We start from the raw sequence: 27,424 nt of genomic DNA on the forward strand, positions 1-27,424 counted from the left end.
AGGGTTGGATAGGGATGCCACAGATCCCACACGGCGCTGCCTTCCCCATGAGAAAACATTCTGTGTCTCCGGAGGGGGGTGGTGGCCCTGCAGAAGCCATGTGCCCTCCCCCCTCTGTGATAAACACCTGCGGCTGGCGTCCTGGAGTCCATGGCCACTGCGCTTTAGCCGTGCACTCTGACCTGTGATGCTGATGACTGACAAACAGGCCATTATGGGTCCCTCCCTTAAGTAAGATAAACCCCGACTCCACATCAGACCTCTGAGTGGTTTCTCTGGAATGAAGGAAGCTTGGTGGGTGAGCCCTCCTGGGCAGCACTGTGCTGACCGCAGGGGCGGCAGGTACACAGGGTGGGACCATGCCTGTCAGTCAGGGAGGACGCCTTCCTGTTTGAAAGCTGCTTTGACTTCCCCACCTAGCATCATTGTTAGACTTGATTGCCAGGGATAGGGTCAGCCAAACCTGTCCTCAGAAAGTCGCCATCCCAGAATGAGGCTTAAACGAAATCTCATTAGTCAGTGACAAGGAGGACACCTCGGCTGCCATCTTTTTTTGGAAAGCAGGTAGAACTAGATTCAAGATGAAACACAAACTCCGACACCGATACTAAACTGTCTCGGAGGCTCAGAGTGCATATTCTCCGAGGAAATCAAGTGGCTCAGGCTGTTTCCCCCACGGCCCTGTGTAAGTGTTCCTGCTGTTTGCCAGCTCGAGGCAATGCGTTCCTGGACACAGGGACAATGGGGAGAGACAGCTGGACACACAGAGAAGGAGGTGTGCAGGGTGGGCGTGTGGCTTAGCATTTACTGCTCAGGGTGTCCACGTCCCAGAGTCCTGCTCCATGTCCAACCCAGCTTTGCTGATGCACTTCCTGCAAGGTAGCAGGCGATGCCTCAAGTACTCGGGTCCCTGCCACCTGTGTGGGAGAGCTGGGTAGATTTTGGGGCTCCTGGCTTCAGCCTGGGCTGGCTCTAGATGGTGTAGGCATTTGGGAGAGTGAACTAGTAGATGGAAGATCTTTCTTTCTCATTTAGCCTCTTTCCAGAAATAAATTTGAAAAGATTTAAGAGTACTTCAAAGAAAGAAAGGAAAAAAGAAAGGAAGAAAGAAAGAAAGAAAGAAAGAAAGAAAGAAAGAAAGAAAGAAAGAAAGAAAGAAAGAAAGGAAGAACCCTACATTAAAGGTCTAGTGGCTAAGGTCCTCACCTTGCATGGGCCGGGATCCCATATGGGTGTCAGTTCATGTCCCAGCTGCTCCACTTCCCATCCAGCTCCCTGCTTGTGGCCTGGGAAAGCAGTAGAGGACGGCCCAAAGCCTTGGGACCCTGCACCTATGAGGGAGACCTGGAAGAGTCTCCTGGCACCTGGCTTCGGATCAGTTCAGCTCTGGCTGTTACAGCCACTTGGGGAGTGAACCAGCAGATGGAAGAGCTTCCTCTATGTCTCTCCTTCTCTCTGTAGATCTTTCCAATAAAAATAAATCTTTATAGAAAAAAGTTTCTTTTAATACAACAAACATTTACTCAAGAGTAACAAACAGATTTAACAACAACAAAAAGAAAGTGTTATTTGGGAGAGATCTGGATTGGGAGCTAAGGAATGCTTTGCAGAGACGGGACCAATGGATCCCTAGCTGTCCTAGGGACCTTGAACAGAAGAGGGTGTGAAGGCAATGGAGGGAGGCTTCCCCAGATGTTGACAGGAAAGATTTCCTTAAGGGCAGGGGGTCAAGACATGCGGCCAGTGATGAGGCTGTAACTGGGGAAGATGGTGCTGAGTGCCTGAGACAAACTGAAACATATTACCTGTAAGCCATGTTTGTACCACGCACAGCCACACATACCTGTAAGCCACGTGTGTGCCATGTAGAGTCCACACATGCACCTATAAGCCACGCAGAGTCCCACACACGCATCTGTAAGCCAAGCGGAGTCGCACACATGCACCCCAGCAACATGAGCATGTGAATGTGCCTCTTCTCCCCCACCCTACACTGGTGCATCTGGGTCACTGGCAACCTCAGCCCCCTCCTGGCCCCACCCTCTGCAGCCCCATGTGACTGCTGCCACGGCCACATTCTCGCCTCCAGCCAGGCCCTTGTCATCTCTCACTGCTGCTCTCTGCCCCTGCCCATCTCCCCTCTACAACCACTTGTCCAGGCTGTCCCTGGAGGGAGCCCTCTGGACCATATACACAACCTAATCCCTTCAGGGCTTGGAAGTCTTGGCCACAAGAAGCGACACTGGGGCCCGGTGGCGTAGCCTAGTGGCTAAAGTCCTCGCTTTGAACACGCCAGGATCCCATATGGGCGCCGGTTCTAATCCCGGCAGCTCCACTTCCCATCCAGCTCCCTGCTTGTGGCCTGGGAAAGCAGTTGAGGACAGCCCAATGCATTGGGACCCTGCACCCATGTGGGAGACCCGGAAGAGGTTCCTGGTTCCCGGCTTTGGATTGGCGCGCACCGGCCGGTCGCGGCTCACTTGGGGAGTGAATCATCTGATGGAAGATCTTCCTCTCTGTCTCTCCTCCTCTCTGTATAACTGACTTTGTAATAAAATAAATAAATCTTAAAAAAAAAAAAAAAAAAAAAGAAGCAACACTGGGATACGGCTTCGGGGATCACAAGGGCATGCTGTGGCATATGAACAGTCCCACGGACCTGTGTCCTTTGGAAGCGCCCAGCCATTTCAGGGTAGCATGAGGAAGAGAACTAGGGGTATTGGGCACTTAGCTCTGCACCACACACAACAGACAAAACGTGAATGGTTGTGAGATTGAGGAAAAGGCCTGTGGACCAAGGCTAAAGGAAGCAACAACCAAACAGGACAATGGGCAGGGGCCGGGGCAGCGGCTGAGGAACACGATGCTCCTGGGATAGGGGCTCCCCTTCACTCATGAGAAATGCAGATGGATGTGCTAGGGGAACGCTGTATTCTGCCTATCATGGAAGCAAACAAAAACCCCAAGCCCCCTAAAACCAGAAAAACTAGCCTGATCCTCACCCCCCACTGGCAAGGGTATGAGAAAACTCAGACAGGACACCAAGCACCGTGTATGACCTCAACAGCAGCCACGTGGACAGTCTCAACAGATAATTCTTCCAGCTGATGATGGCATAAAAGCCATTTGCGTTCAGCAGAAACCACTCTGCTTACTGCCAGGCGGGAACAGGAGCCTATCTTGCTGTGTGCCCAGAGCAGTGGCAGCCTTGGCTCCCTGCCCATGGGCCCACAGATCACAAACATGAACAGCTGAAGGCTCAGTGCCCCCCTGCACTGCAGGGCAGGCGTGTGTGGCAGGGCAGAGGTCCCTGGGTGAACTATGTCTTCAATACAACCCTGCCTTGACCGTGGGCCTGGCCGGGGTGTGACCCCTTCCACAATGTCTGTATTTAGATAGTCCACATCTGTTGATTCAGTTGGTGATTTTCACTGTGCCTCAACTGAGTCACAGGTGTATCTTGTGGCGCTGAATGTATCAGCAAAAGATGGAACAACGCCTTCATGTCATCCTGTCATCGTGTGGGAAATGTGTTCAATCAGAATGGCACCCTGGGGGACAGCGGAGCAGGGCGTAGCTGTTTGGGAGGATAGACACGCTTTCCCTGTGGGTTCTGACAATGCAGCTGGGGAAATGGGGGGCCTTGGGAAGTGGGAGGCCTGGGGGCTGCACACGGATAGGGAGACTTGCTTTCCCATAATTCCCAGAGCCAGCCGCCAGCCTCTCTCCCAATGGCCACAGGCTTCCCAGGAGTGGTCATGTGACTGCAACTCAGCCCCTCAACCCCGGGAACCCACCCAGACGCCACACTTGCAGCTGTTTTCTCTGGTGCTTAGGCAGCCCCCCACCCCTCCACACACACACCTTGGCAATCCACCTGGTGCTAAAGGTAGATCAGGCACAAGGAGGTGCTCCGGGTTCTGAGGTCAGACTGGGAGCAAGAACTTAATTGTGTTTGGTCCCACGGAATTTTAGGCCTTGCTTTGTGAATTCCCGGCTGCACTGCTCTTGACAACATGTGAACTCTGCAGGGCAAAGTAAACAAACACAGAACCACCCTGCTGGGCCGGCGCTAAGGGCAACACTTCACAACACTTCACAGGGGGCCTTGGCCATTCTCTTGGCCTCAGCCCCGGGGGCTCCAGCCTCATATGAAAGTTCGGGCACACACGTGGCGAAGTACCATGCCCCTTGCCCAGCCAGCCAATGCTCTCTCCTGCCCTCCTGAGGGCGCAGGGCCCGCTTTGCTGCCTGGTCTATGGGGGAAAGCATTTGCCAAGTCCTTGTGTCCCTTCCCGGCTGTCCTGCAGGGGGTCCTTCGCAGGAGGCAGGGGGAGCCAAACTGCGTTTCTGGGGCCTCTGAAACGCCGGCTCCCTCCGGGCTTTCTGGGACTCACTTGTCACCTCCCAGCTCTTCACCTGGTCACCTCCTGCCCAGGCCTGAACCCGCTAGCAGCGGTGGCTGCGTGATCTCCCCGGCGCGAGTGCTAAGAGGGATCCGGCCCCACCAGCGCGCGGGGAAGCCGCGGGGCCGGATCCCTCTTTGCCTCCCCGCGCTTGTCGTTCCACAACCCCCACTCCCACCCTGCGCCACCCTGGCCACCAGCTCACAATGGCCCAGGGGGGACGGCCCCGCCCCGCCGCCCCGCTCCGCGCCTGCCCATTGGCGGCCTTGGGAGGCGGGGAGGTGTGGGCTCAGTGACCCCAGCGGCCCGCAGCCCGCGCAGGCACCCGGTATCCCGCCGCCTAGCCAGCATGTTGCACGCCGCTGCGCTCGCCGCCACTGCCGGCCTGCGGCCCTTGCTGGGCCGCCGTCTCCTGTCTGCAGCGGCCGCCCAGGCCGTGCCGGCCCCCAACCAGCAGCCTGAGATCTTCTACAACAAGGTGAGACCCGCTTTGTTCTCGGACCGGAGTCGCCGCACAACCCTGGGTGCGACGCGGCGGGCCGGGAAGTTCCTGGCTACCGTGGACCTGTTTACCCACGTGGGACACTGGGTTAGCTGTGGACCATCTGCACCCGCGCCCCCCACCCCCCCCACCGCCGGCGCGGTGGCCTGGGCCCCTCCAGCTGCCGTTGCGCTTCCAGCTCAGCTCCCGGTGCCCCCTCCCCAGACAGTCCTCAGCAAACTCCGGCCCCCATGTCGCTAATGTGTGACGTGGCCCTCTTGTGGGGACCCCTCTGTCTTTTCCATGGCCACTTCTTTTACCCCGACTCACGCCCTCCTCCACATAAATTAGAAAGGAGAGACAACGGTTAACGAAGGCGTGTCCTTGCGCCACGGAAGTGGAATCGGGCGGGGGGGTGGGGGGATCCGGACCCTGGTCTCCAAGGGGAGGTAAACCGAGTTTGTGCCTTCCAAGGACGCAGTTTTGAGCGACCCAGGGAGGCGCTTTCCAGCGTGAGATTGATATCCAGTGGTTGGCTTCTTGCTCGATGAACACTTTGGAATGTTTCTGGTCTTTGCGTTATGGTAGAGTGCTTGGTGTTCACACAGAGTGAGAGGATTAGGAAGGAACGGGTCTGGTTTGTGCAACAAGTGCGACCTGGCTACTCTTGCCTGGGCTTCAGTTCTTGGTAAAGGGCAAAAGGCTGGGGGGGTCTTCCTCAGTGCCAGGACCCATACCCGTGGTTTCAGGTGCTTGGTGCTCAGTAGCAGCACCTGTCCCCTGTGCACGGCCTTGGTGCCTGGCAGGTTCTGGGACTTGAGCCGTGCTGTCTGTAATTTAGTCCTTCCAACAGCCCTGAGTACTGTAATTACCTCATTTTACAAGGGAGCAGCCTGAGTCACAAAGAGGTGAGTGGCTTGTCTGAAACTGAAGTCGGTGGCAAAGATGGGGTTCCCATCTGGACTCCCAAGTCAGAGCAGTCCGCGGCACACTGCAGCTCCAGGTGGGAAGGAGTATAACCCCCATCCTCCAAGAGTAGTGCTGTTAGCTTGTGGCCTGGAGTTCTCAACAGGGCCTGCCCTGCAGCCTGGCAGATTGGGTAGAGGAATGGAGAAAAAGGCACACAGTGTAATCTTTGAAGCATGCTACCAAGAGCGGTTTGGAAAATAAACAAAAAAGGGAAAAACAAAACATCTTTGGCAAAACCCAAGCCAACAGTGCAGCAGCTGTTAGCCTCATTGGCTGCTTAACAGGGATTTCACGCTTGGACATCAGAAAGGATAGGCAGAAATATCCTGGAGGAGTTGGGGCAGCATCGGAGGCTTGTCTATGGGATCTTCTTCAGTTCTTTGTCTTTCTCTTCCCACCTGGAGGTGAAAGATCTGGGACCAGTTTGCATGACTGCCTGGCAGAGAGAGCGAGCTGGGCCCCAGGTTTAGGTTGGGGAAGCGGAGCGAATTCTCCCAGCAGCTGCTTTTCTTGGTCACTTTTCTTCAGATCATAAAAGCAGCACGTGTTCCTGTTAGGTAATGTTGCTGAGTGCCAACTTGGAAGCTGTTTCCGTGAGACGTGTGGCTGTGTGAGCCTGTGGACATTTTCACTGCAGCTGCACGTGTGTGTAAGAAAGCTACAGCACACGAGTGGGAGAGCACCTGCACTCAAGTGCGATGCTGCCACTTAGGTCAGGCTCTGCTGGAACCAGGGGTCGCTTCATGGTCATCTGTTCTTGGTCTGTTCAGATCTGTTTCAGTTCTCTAATCACTCCCCTGCCCACAGGTGTTCTGGGGCTGCGTCCCCAGTTACCTTGTTGTGGGTGGGAACAACAAGGACTCTTACCACAGGCCGCTGGAGCCTGAGACGTTTCCCCCAGGGCTTCCTGGCTCCTTCAAGTTCAGTGAACTGTTCTGAAGTCCGAGGGCTGCTTTGAAGTTGCCTCTGCAGGTGTGGGGTTTTTCCTGAGGGTTCTGGGCGCTTGGGAGACAGAGCTCTCTCAGTTCAGTTCATCAGATCACTCCAGCACAGGGCCAGAGGATTATTCTTGTCCTTCCCAAGGAGAGGGGGAGGGCTAGGCTGACCCTGTAGGTGCCCTTTGGTCTCTGCTGGTCCTGGGTGGGGCCACAGGGTGGTGAACCCCTAGGTGGGTGAGGGAGATTCCAGGATGAGCCCTGTGGAGGGGCTGGGGATGGCCAGCTTTCCGGAGAGTTCTCATCCTGTCTGGCTGCAGAGACACATGTGTCAGGGAAACTGACTTTGCGTTTTCCTTCTGGTATCTTCCTGACCTGGAGAGTCTTGGAGAGCCAGACCCCCCAGCCACTGTGGCAGCCTCTGTGGCTGGGGCTTGGGGAGTCATTTCATCTCCTCCATCCCCAGTGCAGTCATAAGAAGAGGATGAACAAAGGCTCCCTTGGGGATGAGAGACCTTGGGGAGGTTCAGGGGGCAGGCCCCTCCCCACCAGCCTCCATCCCAGGAGCTGGCAGACAAGGGCATCACCAGCACGGAGACAGACGCATAGGGAAATGCAGCACAGAGCAGCGGCCATCAGGGCAACAGAAAGGCGTGACCTGACGAAGGGGGCAGCATACACTTACTTGGATGGACTCTGTCCTGCGGGCGCTACATCCGTCAGCTTGGTAGAAATTCTGTCTACATCCTTGGGTTGCTGTGAGTATGAACTGAAGCAGTGAATAGGTGCTGCCATATTTACTGCAGCCTCACATGAGAGCTGGGGGAAACGTGAGGCTGTGAGCTCATCACGCTCATATAGTAGAGACCAAACTCCATTTCATGTGGTGTTACTGTTTTTACAGTTTGCTTCCTCAAGGGGCAAGCAGGGTTGTGGCAAAGTTGAAGGGAGTTTGGTGTGAACTGCACTTGAGCTTTTCCATCTTGACCACAACACTCAGAGAACCCACAAAAGAGAATTTGTGTGGTCTTGGGGCTGCCTTGGTGGCACAGAGGGTCAAGCCACTACTTACAGAAATGGTAACCCATACTGGGGTACCACTTTGAGCTTCTCTGTCACAGATGCAGCTCCCTGCTAATGTACCTGGGAAGGCAGAAGTACTTGGGTCCGCATGCACAGGGGCCACCCATGTCAGAGACCCAGATGGAGTTCCAAGCTTCAGACTTGGGCCTGACCCAGACCGCTGTGGCCAGTGGAAGATCTCATTCTGTTTGTGCCTCAGACCTTTGTCTCTCTGCCTTTCAAATACATTTATTTGAAAAGAGGGCAGGTGGCAGAGGAGCAGGGACAGAGGGAGAGAGAGGTTCCATCTGGTTCATTCTCCAAGTAGCTGCAAGTGGCTGAAACTGAGGTTGGAACATTGGAAGTGGAGCAGCCAGGACTCTTCCAGCACTCACATGGGATGCTGCTATTACAGAGGGCGGCTTAACTTGCTGTACTACAATGCTGGCCCAAGTAAATACATCTTTTAAAAAGGTATAGAGACAAAAAGTATATACAAACGCAAAAATACCACACATACACAATAAAAATGTATAGAGAATGAGCCCAGCCTGGTGGTTCAATGGCTAATCCTCCCCTTGCAAGTGCAGGATCCCATATGGGCACTAGTTTGCATCCCGGCTGCTCTACTTCCTATCTAGCTCCTTGCTTGTGGCCTCAAAAAGAAGCAGAGGACCAAAACTTTGGGATCCTGCACCTACATGGGAGACCCAGAAGAAACTCCTGGCTCCTGCCTTTGGATCAGCTCAGCTCCAGCCGTTGTGGCCATCAGGGGGATGAACCAGTGGATGGAAGATGTGTCTCTCTGAGATCTCTCCTTCTTTCTGTAAATCTGTGTTTCCAATAATAATAAATCTTTAAAAGCAAAACAAACGTGTAGAAAAAAGATTTTCCTGCATCAAGTTGTCCAATTCCAACAGTAACACATCCTTGGAATGAAGATTGAGCATCGTGCAAGTCGGCAAGCTAGAACCTTACCAGAGATAAACAGAGGCACTGCACAAACACCCACAGCAACACGGCTGTTAGCAAAACCCCGAGTTTGAGGAAAGCTTAGGCGGTGAGGCAACCTGCACTCCCTGGGGAAGTGGGAGACAGACCGGACTGTATCAAGGAGGAAGAAGGACGGCCCGAGGGGCACACTTTACAACATGAACCAGTTAAAAACCACACACAGGAAGTTTCCTACCCAACCATGCTAGCGGCGCGTCTGTATCAAGCGTGTAAGGAGGCACGGCAATGGAGGCTGCTTGGCGTGACAGGGCAGGGCCTACGCCTACGGGCGTGACCACAGGGAACATTGGCTTTATTTCAACATTTTGTTTGTTGAGAATGCTAAGTGTCCTGTGAGCAAACAGTCACAGAGAATAATGGTCCCCAGATATCCGCACCCCCGTGGATAATCCCTGCTAACACTGGACACAGGGAAGGAGCTAGAGTTTCCTTGTTTGGAGTGGTTCTTACAGGATGAACCTAAACCTGCGACAGGCTAAGCTGTGCCTTGGGGTGACTTGTGTGGCATGAACAAGGCCAGCACTGGTTTGCTGCCGTGGGACTGGGATCTTAAGAGGCTCTGGGAAGAGACAAGGGCAACCCAGAGGTTGCTTGGGGGTTCAGGGGGCCCTGCCTGGCTACTGCTCCTCCAACAGGAAACATCGTTGCCTGCTCAGAGCCCAGGGACATGTGCAGAGAGCTTGAATACTGATGGCATTGTGTGTATGTAGTAGCACCAGCCTATGTTTTCATCTTCCCTCCTAGCCACAACCCCACATCTCAGGCACTGTTGCTATCTCATCTTGGAGATGAGAAGGCCAAGGCTTGGAGAGGTCAAGTTGCTGCTAGGCTGTGAGATTGTATGCCCTGAACCAAGGCTGTGCTGCCTTGAGGGCAGACCCTTCTGATCACATGGGGAAGTAAATATTTGGAGAAAAATTGAGTGGCAGATTTGAAACAGAAGGGGGGCCCCCTTGGTTGTGGCCGATGTTTGCCTGAGATGCGAGCTTGGCACAGAACCCGGAAGGCAGGCAGCGCTGCTGTTTATGAGACTGTGTGTACAGCTGGTGCTTGAAGAGCCAAGGAAATAGCTGCTTAAGTTCCAGCTCCGAGGGGCTGGCTGCATAGTCGCTGGGGGCTTCCATGCTGGAGGCTGGAGGAGCACCCAGGTTTGTGAGGCTAAATCGTCTGGGGTTGGGTGCAGCCAGGAAGAGGGTGCCAGTTCACAAGCATACGTACAGAAGGAAGCTACGCCTTCCCTCTCGGTCCCTCAGCCACCCCATCCCATTGTGGAAGTGCCTGAAAATTCAAGCATACAGAACCTTAGGCCTCAGGGAGCAGGGAAGAGGGAAGAGGGGCTGAGACCAGCTGCCACCATGTCTTGGGATGGCTGTCCTTGGCCTCAGCTCCAAAGTGATCTATTCCAAGGCCCTGGATGATGTGGGAAGTATGAATGTGCACGGCTTTCCTTGGTTATCTTGAACTTGACTCCCTGTGATCTTGCAACTCAAAGGACAGCATCTGTGTCCCACTGGACAGACTTACTGAACTTAAGTGTTTACTGGCAGGGATCACTCTAGCTGGAAAAACCCAACTTTGGCTCACTTACTTTTTTTGGGAAAAGAAGATAATCCAGGGGCATAGATTTTCTGGCAGGCACCCCTAGTCTTTCACACAGCAAAGCCTGAACACATTCTTTCTCTAATGCGTCCTGCCTTCCTCCTTAGATCACAGCAACTGAACACAATATAACTTGTTACTGGAGACCTTGACAGATTATGATGGGTGTGGGGGTGGTGACCTCTGCCCCCAGGGTCCAGTTCTCCTGCCCAGGGCCCAGCTGACTCTGCCCTAGCTTCCATGTGTCCCTGCCTCCCCACCTCTACTCTGCCAGGTCTCAGTTTGCAGGGCCAGGAAAGCAAGCTGCCCAAGGGCCCGAAGGATCGCCTTCCCCTCTAACTCAGCAATTCTAATTTCTACCCACCCAGAGGAAGCGACGTTGGCAGACACCGCTGTGGGAACAGTGAACGCCTGGGCTGGGAGCACAGTGATAGGAAACAGTTACATAAACTGTGGTGGGCCAGGCAGCCCTGGCTGGGGAGCAGTGTGCAGGCTGGGAAACACAAAGTCTGTTAGCTCCCGACCCCGTGGTCTCCCGGGCCCCAGCGGCCAGTGGGGCTCTGCTGTTCTCACAGCCACCCAGGCCCTTTCAGTTGCTCCTGCCCCCACGTTGTGCCACTATCACCCTGTCACCGTTCAGATTCTCCCCTTGGCGCTGTCAGAGCCCTCCCACTGCAGCCCAGCCTGGTTTGCTGGCACCTCCTCCTTGCTGGAGCGTTAGTGCCAGGAGCCTGGGCTCAGCCCCTGGCCTGGCAGCAGCCCACTGTTCAAGTTTATGGAATGTGTGAGGGGAATGAATCCAGCTGCTACACAACTGAGGGGAAGGTTGTTTAAAAGGTGTTTTTTGATGAAAAAACTTTGTGTGTTTGACCAGCAGTCCAGGCTCGCAGGGGCGACTCCTAGCGCTTCTAGAAACCCTGAGGAGAAACGTGAGCCGGGGGTGGGGGGCGCGCCTCCCCACAGATGTGACCACTTCCCCGCAGGTGACTGCCTTAAGCATGTTATGTAAGTCATGCTTTGGGTTTCAGGCCAAGAGGTTATTAAGTGTCTGGCCTGGACTAGGCCTGGTGTTGATGCAGGAGACAGGGTGGTGAAACTCTGCCCTCGGAGCAGAAGTTCTGGAAGGCTCCATGGGAACAGCTCCTGACCCAGCCCCTCTGCTGCTCAGGGGAGACCCCTGTGGAATCTAGCTCTGAGAGAGGCGGTGGTTAATTTAAACTGAGAAAGTTCCAGTTTCCTGCTGGACAAACCCAGGTTTATCTTACTGGCTGATAAGGGAGGGAGAATGCTGAAAACTGGCCAGTGAAGCATGACTCAGCGAAGCCTGTGCTTGCCAAAGCGCATGTGCCAGGGAAGGGCCCTCCAAAGTCCTAAGCTACCCATGAGGGAAAACGCACAGCCCACCGGAGCTCCCCAGACCTGCCTACCTTCCAGATCTTTACGAGGCAGCAAAACTGCGGGACAAAGAGACTAGTGTGGTGCGGGAAGGGGACCACATGGAAAGTGGTAGCCTTTGCTTCCAACACTCCCCCCTTCTCCCCTGCTTGAAGGCAGACCTGGGACAGGATCAGAGGCTGCAGTTGGAAGAACTGGACACAGAGCAGAAGCCCTGGGGTTCCAAAGACCGGGGTTCGAATCCTGATCTTGGCTCTTGAGCAGCTGGCTGACCTGGACTGTACCTTAGTACCCTCTGTGAGGTGCCAAAGGTGACATGTGCCTTCTAGGTTTGCTGTGAGGTTTAACTGACAATGGCCCAAGCACATGGACCCCTGGTGCAGGGACTGTCACTTGGATAGCTAGGAAGCATTGGTGCTAGGGACACAGAGATGGCTGAACCGTGACACCATCCCTGGGGCAAGGGGAGGAGGAGAGGTTAGAGGAGACAGTGTGAGACCCTCCCAGGTCCAGAGTTTCCCAGTCCTCTGCCTTCACCAGGAGGAGGACCCTCAGAGCAGGACGCATGTGAATAGGTTCTACGACCTGGATCCAGTGAGTTTTCCAGGCTCAGAGCCCAGGCACTTGAGCCACATCCCATTCCCTCCCTCCCCAACCCCTTGTGGGAGAAACAAGTGTGTCACTTCTCTAAAGCCGAATAATCAAATAATCGATGGACTAATATGGAACCATGCAAACATGGCTTGAAAATAATCTCATTAATGTTTATCCACATTCCCCTGTCAAGTGCCAAGTGCAGTGCCAAGACCTTTCACTGGGAGTGCACAGCTGGGTTAACACCCAATGGCAGCAGAGGGTTTGGGCACAGATACGAAATTTCAGCCTGAGAAAATGACCCCTGCCGGCCCTTACCAGACTGGCTGCTTCCTGGGCTCCTGTCATCACCCTGTCATTGGCACGCCTGTCCATGCTAGGCTTGGTGCAAACACTCAGAATGCAGCCGCGCTTGTTTGCTCATCCCCATTCGGACTCGAGCTGACAGCTGCTCCCCTGGGAGCCCTCCCCTGACTCAGCCACTTTCTGAGGACCCTCTACCCAGAGTTAGTTACGCTTGCCATCTCAGGTCGTCTGGGGCTTGCTCTGCTGGGGACCAGGACAAAAGCCCTGGGAGAGCTCGGTCTCTTCTGGGCTCCTCCCCTCCGTGTCTCAGCCCTGAAACAGGGTATGGCTTATCGCAGGTGCTCACTGGGGGACAGGATGACCTGGTGTGGTAGTGCGGCATGTTAAAAATGGTTGTAGATTCTTTGCTAGTCCTCCCCAAAAGAAGGGGACATCCTCCCCCCACCTGTGAATCTGGACTGGGCCCATGTGCGGCTCACTTTGTCCAACGGCATTTGGTGGCAGGAACGAGGTCCTGCACCTGCTGAAGCTAGACCTTAGCAGCTTCCACTTGGGCTCTCAGGACTCCCATCTCTGGGGAGGCCAGGGGAGCCTGAGCCTCAGTGGCCCCATCAGAGGAACCATTGTGCACCATCAAGTTCAGACACCTCTAGCCCCAGCTGCCCTGGGACTACACCTAAATGCAGGACTCTGTCAGGACACATCTGTGAGGTCATTCAAAGCCACTAAGTTTGTGGATGGCTTGTGATACGTCCACAGATACCTGGAATAGGTAGGGTCATTCTCTTTGAGGTAACCAAGGTACGGCAAAGTTAACTGACTTACCCTGGCCCCGTGGCAGGTGGGTGTCTCTGGCTTCCAGGTCTCTGCAGCTCATGCTTCTGACCTCCGGGGTCGCCCTGCTCTGCCTCTTTGATGTGTGTCTTTGTACTTGGTCTTTGTACACTGCTGGCATTCGGTCCTAGCTGGAGAGCAGGTCCTGAGAACTTTCCCTTCTCGTTGTAGATCTTCATAAACAATGAATGGCACGATGCGGCCAGTGGGAAGACCTTCCCAACCGTCAACCCATCCACGGGAGAGGTCATCTGCCAGGTGGCGGAAGGGGACAAGGTGAGAACCGGTGACTAATCCCAGGGAGGGGAGGTGTCGTTTCTTCCACGTTTTTGTACGATTGAAATGTCACAGTGTATGTGTGTTACTATCATAACTAAAAATGTCAGGCTGAATCTTTGGAGCCAACAATCATGAGAAACCTCCCTGCAGACCACAGTGTGTGTCCGTGCCCCTGCAAGCCCAGGGTAGACTTGGAGGCTTGAAGTGAGGGCAGGAAGTGTCTGATCCAGTCTGCTCTGTCCACACCTGGAGACTGAAGGTCAGCGAAGGGAGACGAATGGCCACATGGGCTAGAGCCTGGGTCTCCTCAGATCTAGCCCTGGAGGCAGGTTAAATCATACGTACTGGAACGAACTACAAATAAATCCCAGTTAGTAAACACTTGATGGTTTTTAGTGGAGGAAAAGTAGGGGAACTGACTCAGGCACACTTTGCCTCAGCAGCAGGGCATCACCTCCTTTCCCAAAAGCCAAGGTGACTGTCTTTCAGGCTTATGGGGAAACCGGTGGTCTTGGTCTGGCTGCCATTGCTATAACAGAGCATCTGGGGCCAGTGGTTGATCAAGAACTGAGGTTTGTTTGCGCTGTTGGTGCTGGAGGCCGGAAGTGCCCAGCATGGCAGATGTCCATACACTGCTCAGCTTTGGCCAAGAGCCTTGTGCCGCCCCAGCTCCTGGCAGGACGCAGCCAGGCAAGTGGTACATGCAGAGGAGGAGCGAGATGCAGGCAGTTCCTTCATCAACCAGTCACCTCCCAGCACTGTCGCCGTGACAGTTCCCCGGGGGCTTCCGAGGGGACTCGCTATAGCAGATCATGGACATGTAGCATGTGAACAGAACGCTGCCCTGTGTCCCCTGGGCAAAACTAGCTCTGTGGCTCTCACTGCTTCTCCAAGCAGACGGATGCTGGGCAGCCTGCGTGGTGGGAGGAGGCCAGCTGACCTGGAGGGGAAGATTCCTTCTGCTGGGTTGGCCTTCCTGGCAGTCAGAAGTGGTTGAATTCCAAGTACTGGCTCCCAAAACCCTCTGGGGGACTTGTAAGCGAAACTTCACAACTGGCAGCCATCAGGCTTGGCGCTGTCTGTCTGGAATATGTCGGGTAGTGCTGGGAACTGTCTTTCCAGGAGGGCTGCACAGTGCCTAGTTATCCAAAGGCAGTTGCCACTGCAGGGGCCTGAGCTGCTGGGGTGGGTGTTTTGCAGGCTGATGTGGACAGGGCAGTGAAGGCCGCCAGGGCTGCCTTTCAGCTCGGCTCACCATGGCGCCGCATGGATGCATCAGACAGGGGCCGGCTGCTGTACCGCCTGGCTGACCTGATTGAGCGCGACCGGACCTACCTGGCAGTAAGTACCCAGCACCCTTCTCCAGGCCATGGCATCTGGTGGGCAGCCAGGTCCCACCTTGCTGATGTGAAACTGACCAGAAAGGTGTAGGTGGACCCCGGTGGGGTATGTCCCTGGGCCAAACACAGGAGCCTCTTTGATGCAGGTTGCTGAGAAAGGAGACCACGAGGAGTGGGGAGAGGCACGCTGGGCCCTTCCTAGGAGAGGCTTCTGGGGATGGCCACGTCCCCTGGTCCCTCCCTTCTGCATGGGGGCTTTCTCTGACAGTCAGAGGCAGTAGTAGGTGAGAAAGCATCCCCCTACATCCCGCACTAGCTGCCAGGTAAACCCTTCCAGAAAGCCTGCTGTTCCGTGGCACCCCTTAACCCTTACACAGCACACTGAATCCTCAGGATAAAGTCCTCCAAGATCCATTTTGGTCTGGCTCCGTCACCCATGTCATGGTGGTGGACTGTGTCCCTTATACACACAGCACAGCCACTAGCCTTCCTTCAATGTCATCAAGCTTCTTGGAGCCTCAGGGCCTTTGCACACGTGGTTCCCTCTATTTCAGGTTTTCTTTGCTTTGTCGTCATTTGGCCTGATTGCCTGCTATACATCTCTTTCAGGTTTTGCTCTGATGGCCTTGTGTCAAGAGGGTCGCAGCCTTGGGTCTCCCTTAAGCCTTAAACACACGTAGCTGATGCTCTGTCATTATTCACTGTCATTTTGCTTGGTGGCTCTCTGCTTGTGTCTGGATTCCCAGCACCTGGATCTGTCAGAGAACAGAGCAGAGAGTGCGTTTATGAAACGCATCCAAGTCACATCCTTTCCACTGCCCTTCCCCCATCTCCCTGCCTTGGAAGGGGCTGGGCAGGGGCCTAGATGTGCCCTCAGCGTTCAGTGGCACCAAGGGAACTGTGCCTCTGGCCTCATCGGCTCACCTGCTCCCCTTCACCCCTGCGCCGCCCATGTCTCTGCTGAGCTTGTCCTTTGTTCTCAGGCCTTGGAGACCCTGGACAACGGCAAGCCCTACATCATCTCCTACCTGGTCGATCTAGACTTGGTCCTCAAGTGTCTCCGGTAAGGGCTCAGGTTTCCTGTTTTCATTTGGTCTGGCTGTGCCAGAGGGGAGGGAGGGAGGGATGATGGGGAGGAGGGGTGTTAGGAAGCAGGGAGGATCAGAGAAATGCAAGAGGATTTTGGGAGCTGGAGATGGTCTGCTGTGTTTATCTCACAGGAAAAAGCCCTCAGAGTCAAACACTGTGACCTTGACATAAATCTCTTTCTTCTTGTCACTTTGGGTAACTTATGTAGTTTTTTTTTTTTTTTTTTTTTTTTTAAAGATTTATTCATTTTATTACAGCCAGATATACAGAGAGGAGGAGAGACAGAGAGGAAGGTCTTCCATCCGATGATTCACTCCCCAAGTGAGCCGCAACGGGCCGGTGCGCGCCGATCCGATGCCGGGAACCTGGAACCTCTTCTGGGTCTCCCATGCGGGTGCAGTGTCCCAATGCCTTGGGCCGTCCTCAACTGCTTTCCCAGGCCACAAGCAGGGAGCTGGATGGGAAGTGGAGCTGCTGGGATTAGAACGGCGCCCATATGGGATCCCGGGGCTTTCAAGGTGAGGACTTTAGCCGCTAGGCCACGCCGCCGGGCCCAACTTATGTAGTTTTAACTTGTCTATTTGCTGGTGCCCAGCTGTTTATAGGTATTCTCCTGTACCCCTTTTGTCTCTGGGAGGGCAGTACTAGCATGTCCCCTTTTCGCTTCTGATTTGAGTTCTTTGCATCTTCTGTCTGTTCTGTTGACACGTTCAAAGAACCACATTTGCCTTTTGTTGATTCTCTCTAGTGGTTGTCTCACCTAGCCCTGCTCTAGCCTTCCTTTGCTAGCTTTGGGTTTAATCCTTAATGTTGCAGTGGTTGGGAGCAAAAGCTTTGTTGGACTTGTTGGGGTTGCTGGGGACAGAAGCTCACTCAGTCTAATGCAACCCATGCACACCAAGGTCTCAGCTCTGCCTGACGTAGGTCGTGTGCACGCCAGGGTCTCAGCTCTGCCTGATGCAGGCCACGCACGCCAGGGTCTCAGCTCTGCCTGACGTAGGTCGTGTACATGAAAAGGTCTCAACTCCGCCTGACGTAGGTCGTGTGCACGCCAGGGTCTCAGCTCCGCCTGATGCAGGCCACGCACGCCAGGGTCTCAGCTCTGCCTGACGTAGGTCGTGTGCATGCCAAGGTCTCAACTCCGCCTGACGTGGGTCGTGTGCACGCCAAGGTCTCAGCTCCGCCTGACACAGGCCATGCACACCAGGGTCTCCGCTCCGCCAGGCTGTCTTGGCTCACCCTGTTCCCGTGCTCCTTTCCTTCCTCAGCTCCTTCAGGGCCAGCCTTCATGCCAGCTCCCAGCTACCCACCATGCTGACGGAGCTGCAGTCCCATCCCCAGTGCCAGGGTCCAAGGGGAGGGATTGTGATTGGTGGGCCTTGAGTCTGACCAGCTGTGGGCAAGGTGGACAGGCCATTGTGCAAAATGGCTGCCGCCGTGGGATAAGGGGATAGCATGGGGGTGGTGTGTGTGTGTGTGCGTACGTGTATGTGTAAGAGAAGAAGGAGCTGGACATCAAATAGCAGCAAACCTTCACAAGAGCCACATTCAATGAGGGTGACCCCATGTCCCAGGGGACCCAGGGGCAGGAGGAGAGGGTGGGGGGAATGTCTAGAGCCATTTTAGATCATTATGATGTTGGTGGGAGACGGGGAGGGGAGTTGCTGCTGGTGTGTGTGATGAGAGAGGCCACGAATCCTGCTGACACCTTCCGACGTGTCGGGCAGGCCTGGCAGCAAGGAGCCCTGGGAATCAGCAAGGCAGAGTCTCGGGATGCCCCAGCAAGAGCGGCTTCCCTACTGCCGCCAGCAAGTTAGCGGTGGAGCTCCACTCTCCCCTGGGTTTGGGAACTGCCTTGGGTGTGTGTGGCCATGGCTCTGGGAGGCAGGAGGCCTCTGCGAGGCCTGCATTTCAGAAGTTCATTCTCTCCTGGCACGTTTTCACATTAGGGTCACAAACCTGTGTCCCCTCCTCAGCCCACTGTGCTCCCAGCCTAACCCTGCCCACCACCACTCACTGCAGAAGTCTTTTTTTTACCGAACCATCCCTCCCCATATGCTTTGTTTCTTCCTTCCCTGAAAACATAACTGTCCAACCCTCCAGATGGAGAATCCCTAACCTGAACATCCAAAGTGCTCTAAAATCTGAAACCTTTGGAGCACCAGCATGGTGCTGTGCGCAAGGCCTGTAGGAGGCTGGCACAGATACACTGCACATCTAGGCCCTGTGCGCAAGGCCTGTAGGAGACCCGCAGATATACTGCACATCTAGATTTGGGTCCCAGCTCACTGTGTGTTCCACATATTCTCCAATCCCCTGAATTCGAAAATCTCAACGTGTGCTCCTAGTGTCACAAATAGCGATTCTTTGCACAGCTGTTTGTGCCCAGCGCTAAGGTTTGTCCCTGTGTGTCTGTGCTGAGCATCATGGAGCTGGGGCCCAGGAGGTTTCCATGTGTCCAGCAGTCCACTCATGTCAGTGCTTGTATACAGGAAATGTCAACATTTGCCGGGGCCACCCTTACATTACACCACACCCCACGTTGATTCCGTGGCTCCCAGGTGCTGGTCTGTGGCGACAGGCTGGCCCAGCAGCCATGCTTTGGTAAGCCTGGGTGTTTGCAGCCGGATCCCATGTTCTGTTTCTGCTTCTGTGAGCAGCCCAGGTGGTTCAGTTACTTTGGTTACTCACTGGGACCCCCGCAGCTGTGTGCGACTTCTGGGGAGTAGGTTCCCAGACAGACCTGGCTGGACTGCTATGATTCTCTTCTTTCCTCTTGGGTTTGTGGGGGTCTGCGGGAGCTGCTGATGGCACTTTGGACTTCTCTGTCTTGTAAAGGTATTATGCTGGCTGGGCTGATAAGTATCATGGCAAAACCCTTCCCATCGACGGGGACTTCTTCAGCTACACCCGCCATGAGCCCGTGGGGGTGTGTGGGCAGATCATTCCGGTGAGTGCTGGCCGCTGTCCCCCAAGATTCATCGGGGGGGCTGGGTGTTGGCATTATCAGAGGCAAGCCAGAGGCTGAGGACGTGGGCTTGTTTTGAACGTTCCTGGGTTAAGGAGGCCGTGATTGGGGGGGCCTAGTGTGGCGCTGGGCACATGAGCATATTAACAATGCAGTTCTCTCCCACTGCACAGTGTGGCATGTGGGTTGCTGACCTGTCCCCGTGACCCACCCATGCAGTGTCTGAGGACAGCCTGTTGCTTGTTTCAGTGGAACTTCCCGCTGTTGATGCAAGCGTGGAAGCTGGGCCCAGCCTTGGCGACTGGGAATGTGGTCGTGATGAAGGTGGCTGAGCAGACACCACTCACCGCCCTCTACGTGGCCAACTTGATCAAGGAGGTGCGTGGCTTGTTTCTGGTTTTTCTTTTTCAATTTATTTGGGAAGGAGAAAGACAGGGCATATGTCCAGCTGCTGTTCACTCCCCAAATGCCTGCAGCAGCTGAGGTTGGAGCTGGGTGCGAGCCCACGGGAACTGGGGCCTCCCTGGAAGGGGTATATGCCCCCCGTCTGGGATCTTGGGTCAGAGGATGACGTCTGGGGTCCCTTGGCTGTCTGTCCATAGGCTGGCTTCCCACCTGGGGTGGTGAACATTGTCCCTGGATATGGCCCCACAGCTGGGGCTGCCATCGCCTCCCACGAGGATGTGGACAAAGTGGCATTCACCGGTTCCACCGAGGTAAGGAGTGGTCAAGCCCTCACACCGGCCCGTTTGCCCCCAGCTCCTGGGGTTCTTGGATGAGAGCGCTGCCTTCAGAATGAGCATCTCAGCATGGTGTGCAGGTCTCCGCCCCTGGGACTCTTCCCCCACGTAGCTCCCAGGAGAGGTCTGTGTGCACCTGGGGTGGAGGAGCTGGGAGAAGCCCTCGTAGCTTGGCTGGCCTCCAGAAGACCCGGGGCTGGACTTCATGGAGCCCAGGGCTGCCCAGTGCCCTGAGGTCAAAATACCTGGACCATCTTTCCTCCATTGCGGCTGGAGACCACGGGCTTTAGAAAGACAGTTCAAATCCTGGCCTTGCCGTTAGGACGTGGGGTGACTTCATGAGGTTCCTGTCCTCAGTGATATCCCCCAGCGCTGGGGTCCCCCCTTTTGGTCTGGACAGAGCACATGGTTCCTTGTCCCCAGGCTGAGGACTTGCCTGGTGCTGTGTCCCCACAGGTTGGCCACCTGATCCAGGTTGCTGCAGGGAGCAGTAACCTCAAGAGAGTGACCCTGGAGCTTGGGGGAAAGAGCCCCAACATCATCATGTCCGATGCTGACAGTGAGTCCTTGAGGAGGAGGGCTGGGCTGAAGGTAGCTCCGGCCATGCACACCGTGGTCTGCAGTATCCACAAGAACTCAGGCTAAGGGGCAGCCATCTGATCATGGCTCCTGGCAGCATGTTATGGCCACGGCTCTCCCCACCTCCCCTCCTGGCTGCCTTGGATGCAGCCAGGCAGAGTGCCCGCACCTGTTCTCTGACTGCCTCTGTCTGGCCCTGGTCCTGCTGGCAGCTCTCGGATTTGCCCTTGCTGGGCACAGCCTCCATCTTCTTCCTGGCCTGGTCTCACAAGCAGTGGGGGAGGGATGGTTCCGTCTTGTTCCAGGACGGGCCCTGGCACTTGGCAGATGCCCCTGCTGAGAATGTGGGGTGGGTTACATGGGCAGGCAGGTACTGGGTCTTGTCCATCCTCTTCTCATGGTACCCTTGTGTCCCCCTGCCCTCCCTGCAGTGGACTGGGCTGTGGAGCAGGCCCACTTCGCCCTGTTCTTCAACCAGGGCCAGTGCTGTTGTGCTGGCTCCCGGACCTTCGTGCAGGAGGATGTTTACAATGAGTTCGTGGAGCGGAGCGTGGCCCGGGCCAAGTCCCGTGTGGTTGGGAACCCCTTCGACAGCCGAACCGAGCAGGGACCACAGGTCAGCTGGGCAGTTACTGGGCTGGGGTTCAGGGTGTCTGCAGCCAGCATGCAGAGCAGGGCAGAGCATCAGGCCCGGCGTCAGTCAGCAAGGAGTTTATGTCTCGGCTACGCCCCATGGGAGCTGTGGCCCCATAAGGGGCTGGCTGGAGATCCTGTCTGGCCTCTGCCATCTGTGTGCAGGCCTGACACCACAGCAGCTGGCTGCTGTGCTCAGGGCCCTGGGAAGGGAGCCACAGTCGTGTCTGGAGACCTTGCTGTGGGCTAGGGTTAAATGCCGGTAATCTGTCTCTATCCTGCAGCTTTACTGAGATATCATTCATATACCACAGAATGTGTTATTTCAGAGTCGCACACTGTGGAACCCTGACCACTAATCCACCGATTCTACAACATTTTTATCACTCTCCACACTTGCCCTGGCTGATAACACAGACCTCCAGACTCAGTAGCAGTCACTTCCAGTTGCACCCCCCTCTAGCCCTGGCAGCCCCCAGCCTGTGCTCCCATGCACGCTGGCCTGCATTGCATGTTAATGACCCGCCCTGGGTGTTAACACAGTCCCAGCCTGAGCTCCCCGTGTGAGTGCGGCCATCCTGCGTGTTAACAGATGCAGTCGTGCACCAAGGTTGAGGCCTTTGGAGCTTCCACGTGGCGTAATGTGCCTGGCATCCTTTGCGTCATATTCAGATTCATTTAGATGGCACATGTCATTCTTTTTTTTTTAAACAGAGGTTTATTTATTTATTTATTTATTTGAAAGGCATAGTGGGAGAGGGAGATAAAGAGAGACCCTCTGTCCGCTGGCTCATTCTCTAAATAGCTGCAATGCCCTGGGCTGAGCAAGCCGAAGCCAGGAGCTGGGAACGCCGTCTGGGTCTCCCACGTGGGTGGCAGAGGCCCAACATTTGGGTTGTCCTCTGCTGCTCTTCCAGACGCATTAGCAGGGAGCAGAAACGGAAATGGAACAGCCAGGACTCTTGATACGGCAGATGGGTGTCACAAGCGGTCACTTAACCTGCGGTAACACAATAGGGCCCTTCCCTTGCTTTTGTGACTGACATTCCAGTGTCTGATAGACCATGTTGTGTTTCCCAAGTTCTGGCTGCTGTCAACAGTGCTGCTAGAAACCTCAACACCTTTTTCTTTTGTTTTTCTTTGTGGTTATTATTAATGTGACATTAATTTGTATAATAACTTTAAAGGGGCAGGTACTTAGTGTGGTGGTGAAGGCTCTGCTTAGAATGTCTGCACCCCGTAGCTCAGTGCCTGGGTCAGAGTTTCCTCACTGCTCTTCACTCTTCCTGGGGAGCAGGCTTGAGTACTTGGGTGCCTGCCTTCCACATGGGAGACCTTACCTTCAGGCTGACCCGGCCTCGGGGCACGTGCGCACCTGGGGAGTGAACCCGTGGATGGGAGATCTGTCTGTCTCTGCCTTTCAAAGGCTGAGAAAGGGAACTGGTGTTGAAGTGCAGCAAGTTAATCTGCCCTTTGTGACATGAGCAACTTGCACTGGGGCGCTGGTTTGAGTCCTGGCTACTTGGCTTCACATTCATCTGGGAGGGCCGCGGAAGGCGGCCCCGGGGGCGTGGGTCCCTGTCACGGATGTGAGAGACCTGGCTGTTGCAGATGAAGGATCTCTGGGATGTTCTGAAAGTGTTCAAATACAGACGAAGAGCCTTTGCTTCCCTCTGGGCCTGCTCTCCGTGCCTCTGCAGACAGTCACACTGCTGCTCACCGGTGACGGGGTTCTATGGTGCATCGTGCTCTACAAGCTTTTCCCTTGTCTTTCTGGAGTGTCTCGGCCGGGCATGTCAGTTCAGTTTTACTAGCAAACACCGTGATGCCAGTGGCCGGGAGTAACATGGTAACTGTAACCAGCCCCTCTACTGATTCATACTTGGCGTCGTTTCTCTGTTTTGCCTTTACTTAGTGTTCTTTGATGGGCATCCTTGTTGAGGGTCTTGGTGCATGTGGAAAATAAACTCCTGGGTGCTAAACAGTTGGGCCAAAGACTGCTATCTATAACCCACTTGCTAGAAGAACCATGCAAGGTTACAGTCCTCTAACACCATGTTTAACAGTGTACTTAAACTCCGGCTTATCTCATAGTTGAAAACAACAACAATGGGCTTGACGTTTATTTCTATGATGGCCAGGGAGGCTGAGCCTTTTTTGTACTTTGTGCCCCTCTGCCCTGGGCACCTCCTCTTCAGGCCTTTCATATCAAGGACTCTGGCACTTTTTCCACTTGTCTTTTTGTTGTTGTTGTTAAGGTTTATTTTATTTGAAAGTCAGATATACAGAGAGCAGGAGAGACAGAGAAGAACTTCCATTTGTTGATTCACTCCCCAAGCAGCCACAAAGTCAGGAGCTGCGCTGGTCCAAAGCCAGGAGCCCGGAGTCACTTCTGGGTCTCCCACGCAGGTGCAGGGTCCCAAAGTTTTGGTCCATCCTTGACTGCTTTACCAGGCCATAAGCAAGGAGCTGGATGGGAAGCAGGGCTGCGAGGATTAGAACTGGCGCCCATATGGGATCCCAGCGCATGCAAGGCGAGGACGTTAGACAGTTAGGTCTTGTTCCTGCATGGGAATCAGTCTGAAGCAGGGGAGAGGTCTGAATCCAGTTTGGACATAACTTCTCCCACAGGTGGACGAGACCCAGTTTAAGAAGATCCTTGGCTATATCAAATCTGGGAAGCAAGAGGGGGCAAAACTGCTCTGTGGGGGAGGTGCAGCCGCTGACCGCGGCTACTTCATCCAGCCCACTGTGTTTGGAGATGTGCAGGACGGCATGACGATCGCCAAGGAGGAGGTGAGCACCTGCAGCCTGGGCTCCGGGAGCCTACTGGGGGGGCGATCCAGTGGCATCCTGGAACTGCTGTGGCCCACCCACAGATTGGGCGACATCTCTGTGTCTACGACAAGCGACTTAAGTTCCCTTCTGAGCTTGCCACCCCTTCCGAGCGTGTCATGGGAGAACATCTCAATTCCCATTGTGTCCACAGTCCTTGGTGTGCTGGTCCTTGAGCCAGCAATCAGCATTCTCATGACCTTGACACAGCAGGGCACTGTTAGACCAATGTGGGCTGGTCCTGGCACCGGAGCGGAGTGCTTTGGTAAATGCTCTCGGTGCTCACCGTGAGAATAGCAGCTGCCTCTCACTCACACAGTCGCTTCCCATGCATCCGGTAGCTGTCTCCCATGGACCGTGGACACACAGGGCTGGCCACCCACTACCTGCCCTCTGTCCCCGCTTCCCTTGGTGGCCTCTGCAGAGATGGCTGGGGCTACTGCATCCTTCCATGTGCAAGTCAAAATCACACATGCACACATGCAGATCAGCGCTGGGAATTCTGCATTTTCCTCACCAACCGTGGGGAAATCTTGGGTACTGGTGTGCTGCCCGAAGCACACGGTGCCCCTCACTGTCCTTCCCTGGCCCTGCCTCCCCCGTGCTCTCTGCGTCTCCCGGCCTGGCCTCAGTGCTGCTTCTCTATTTTCCTGTATTCTTTCAGTGGAGAGCCCTGCTCACGCCTGGGCCTGTTTTCCTGCCCTGGTGCTCTTCACTCCCACCCTGGTCCTGTTGTATCACGGCCTGTCACCTCCACCAACCCTCCCTGGCACCCAGTTAGGCCCCATGGGGATGCTGCAGTGGCCACACTGCCGTAATGGCTGCATTCACTTCGCTGCTCTCTGCCTTCTCCTGAGAAGGCCTGGGAGCAGGCCTCCCATCTGCCTTCCGGTTTCTACCTTCTCCGTATTCTTTGTGGAACTGGCTCCTCCAGGAAGAGGATGGGGAAGGTGAGCTTGGGCTATGTTGAGAGCCAGGACCATGGTTTGTTTGGCATTGGTGCCCCAGTGGCTGGTTGGATGACCAGCTACATGGCCGACTTAAAATCTTTGACACCAAATCCAAATAACCCATATCCTGCAGGACTGTTTGGGAGGAAGACGCTGTTCATCAAGCGCAGGTGCACAGAGGGGAGTCAATCCCCGTGAGATTCCTCCCTGCAGCTGTCAGCAGGGTTGGTGGCTGTCAGCTCCCTCTGGGACTGTGAGGTTCTGCTGGGGCACTCATTCCCATATTGTGTGATTTGCTCATCACTGGGAGCTGCAGGGTGGTGCTTCTTTGTGGCCTCACCCTCCCCACTCTACTCTCACTCTAGATCTTCGGGCCGGTGATGCAGATCCTGAAGTTCAAGACCATCGAGGAGGTTGTCGGGAGAGCCAACAATTCTAAGTACAGGCTGGCTGCAGCTGTCTTCACAAAGGACTTGGACAAGGCTAATTATCTGTCCCAAGCTCTCCAGGCTGGCACTGTGTGGTAAGAGCCTCCCAACTGCCCCTCACTACCCAGCACAAACTGCCCAGGGCCGTGGTCTTCTGGCACCCACAGTTTGCGGTGCTGGGGTGTTTTTCCTGGGCCAGGGTATAGTGGAGCCATTAGGTCAGAGACCTCCAGCCTTCCCCTCGAGCAAATTGAACATCACTCTGGTGTGTGACCTGCAGCTCCCCCTGGGCACGCAGAGCTCCTTAGCAAGCTGGGTCCAGGACAGGAGACAAGTACTGATTCTAACACTCATCTCAAAAGCTTAGCATCTACTTTACATCCACTACCTTGGTGATAATTTTTAAACACAGAAAAGAAGAAGTGTTGATGAGGATGCAGACCACTTGGAACCCGCACAAGTTGCTTGTCAGGAATGGAAGCTGCTGCAGCCACTAGGGAAGGCAGTCTGACAAGCCATCCAAAAGTTAAACAGAGTCACATGTAACTGTCAGTTCCACACCCAGGCATATGCCCAAGAGAAGACACAGGTCCACATAGAAACAGTTACACAAATGTTACACAGATGTGCATGCTAAAAAACAACACATTGGTCCATCATCAAATAAACAAGTACGCCCCATTCACTCATAATGGAATGTGCCTCAGCCCTAAAGAGGAATAAGGCACTGCCGCATGCTCTGGTGTGACAACTGCGCCTTGCAGACACGGTTCTTAGGGAAAGGAGAAAGACCCAAAGTGCCACACGCTGTGCGGTTCTATCTCTATATCACAGTTCCAGAATAGGTAAATCCATGAAGACAGAAGGGGTAAGCAGGAAGGACTGGCAAGGAGAACTGCTCGTTGGCCAAGGGGCTTCTTGGCCTATAGAAATACTCTGGAATCGACAGTGGCGATGGCTACACAGCACTGTGAATAGGCTCTAAGCCACCAAACTGTACACCTAAAATCAAAACAAGTTCGGCTGCTAGTTAGCCTGAGTGGAGGCTGTCCTGGGGCGTGGCGTGTACTGCCCTCCAGGGTTTCCCTTGAGGGACTTGGTGTGGCCTTGCATGTGGCTGCCTGTTAGGATGGCTCCCCTGTCCAGATTTTTTTCTCTGTTAAGATTTAAGCCATGCAGAATAGATATCCCACTAGAGTGGCTTCTGACATCTCATATCAAATTATAGGGTCAACTGCTACGATGTGTTTGGGGCGCAGTCCCCGTTTGGTGGCTACAAGATGTCGGGGAGTGGCCGGGAGCTGGGCGAGTATGGCCTGCAGGCGTACACTGAAGTGAAGACCGTGAGTACTGATGACTGGCACGGGGCCTCCCGCTTGCCTGGCTGGACGCCCACAGGGTTCATGACTAATTTCTTAAATGAGAGATGGTAAAAATGCCCACAGACTTTGGCAGACATTACCCGAGGGTACTGTTGTCCCAACTGAGGACCAGTGGGTGAAGAGGAAGTGGCGGGGTGGACGCAGCCCTCGTGGCTCTGGGGACTGGCATTGGCCGGTGAGGAGTTGGGAGCAGCCAGAGCGTCTTGTGTTTCTTCTTGGGTGGCACTTAGCTGGGGAGCATACGGGGAAGCAGGAACATTCCACAGCATCTCTGTGTCCCTCCCACAGGTCACGGTCAAAGTTCCTCAGAAGAACTCGTGAAGAACCACGCTGGCTTCCTTCCTTACACACCGATGAAATGCCAAGAAAAATGACCCCCGCATGCATGCTGAAGCCTCAAGAAAATCTTCCTACTAGTCCTTTCTGTTCCAGAGAGTCTGAGAGTCAGAGCTGACGAGCAGGCTGGGTGGTGGGGCGAAGGGTGTGTGGAAAGCCTTTCAGACTGCCCCGGGGTCCCACCTCCCGGGTGGTCTGTGACCCTAGGTTCAGATTCCTTCTCCTGTCTGACCTGCCTGTGTGGGAAGACAAAGTCACGGTTTCCCACTG

The 27,424-nt window shown here is 54.8% G+C and overlaps 1 protein-coding gene across 1 annotated transcript; it reads left to right on the top strand.

Annotated features, from left to right (window-relative positions):
• Positions 1–4,612: 4,612 nt before the first annotated feature.
• On the top strand, positions 4,613–27,424 carry ALDH2 (aldehyde dehydrogenase 2 family member). The gene is made up of 13 exons (XM_004595294.3): positions 4,613–4,884; positions 13,767–13,871; positions 15,075–15,215; positions 16,198–16,277; positions 19,142–19,253; positions 19,521–19,649; positions 19,874–19,987; positions 20,468–20,570; positions 21,022–21,206; positions 23,855–24,019; positions 25,374–25,531; positions 26,665–26,779; positions 27,107–27,424. The coding sequence occupies exons 1-13, from the start codon at positions 4,756–4,758 to the stop codon at positions 27,137–27,139; spliced, it is 1,569 nt and encodes a 522-aa protein (XP_004595351.2). The 5' UTR covers positions 4,613–4,755; the 3' UTR covers positions 27,140–27,424.

This window comes from Ochotona princeps, chromosome 29 (assembly GCF_030435755.1).
Source record: "Ochotona princeps isolate mOchPri1 chromosome 29, mOchPri1.hap1, whole genome shotgun sequence".
NCBI classification, from domain to species: Eukaryota; Metazoa; Chordata; class Mammalia; order Lagomorpha; family Ochotonidae; genus Ochotona; species Ochotona princeps.

Bases quoted from the DNA above. Each gene is read 5' to 3' on its own strand.
- ALDH2 (XM_004595294.3), top strand. From the start codon at position 4,756: ATGTTGCACGCCGCTGCGCTCGCCGCCACTGCCGGCCTGCGGCCCTTG. The intron at 19,650-19,873 runs GTGCGTGGCTTG...GTCTGTCCATAG, and splicing joins TGGCCAACTTGATCAAGGAG to GCTGGCTTCCCACCTGGGGT. The intron at 26,780-27,106 runs GTGAGTACTGAT...TCCCTCCCACAG, and splicing joins CGTACACTGAAGTGAAGACC to GTCACGGTCAAAGTTCCTCA.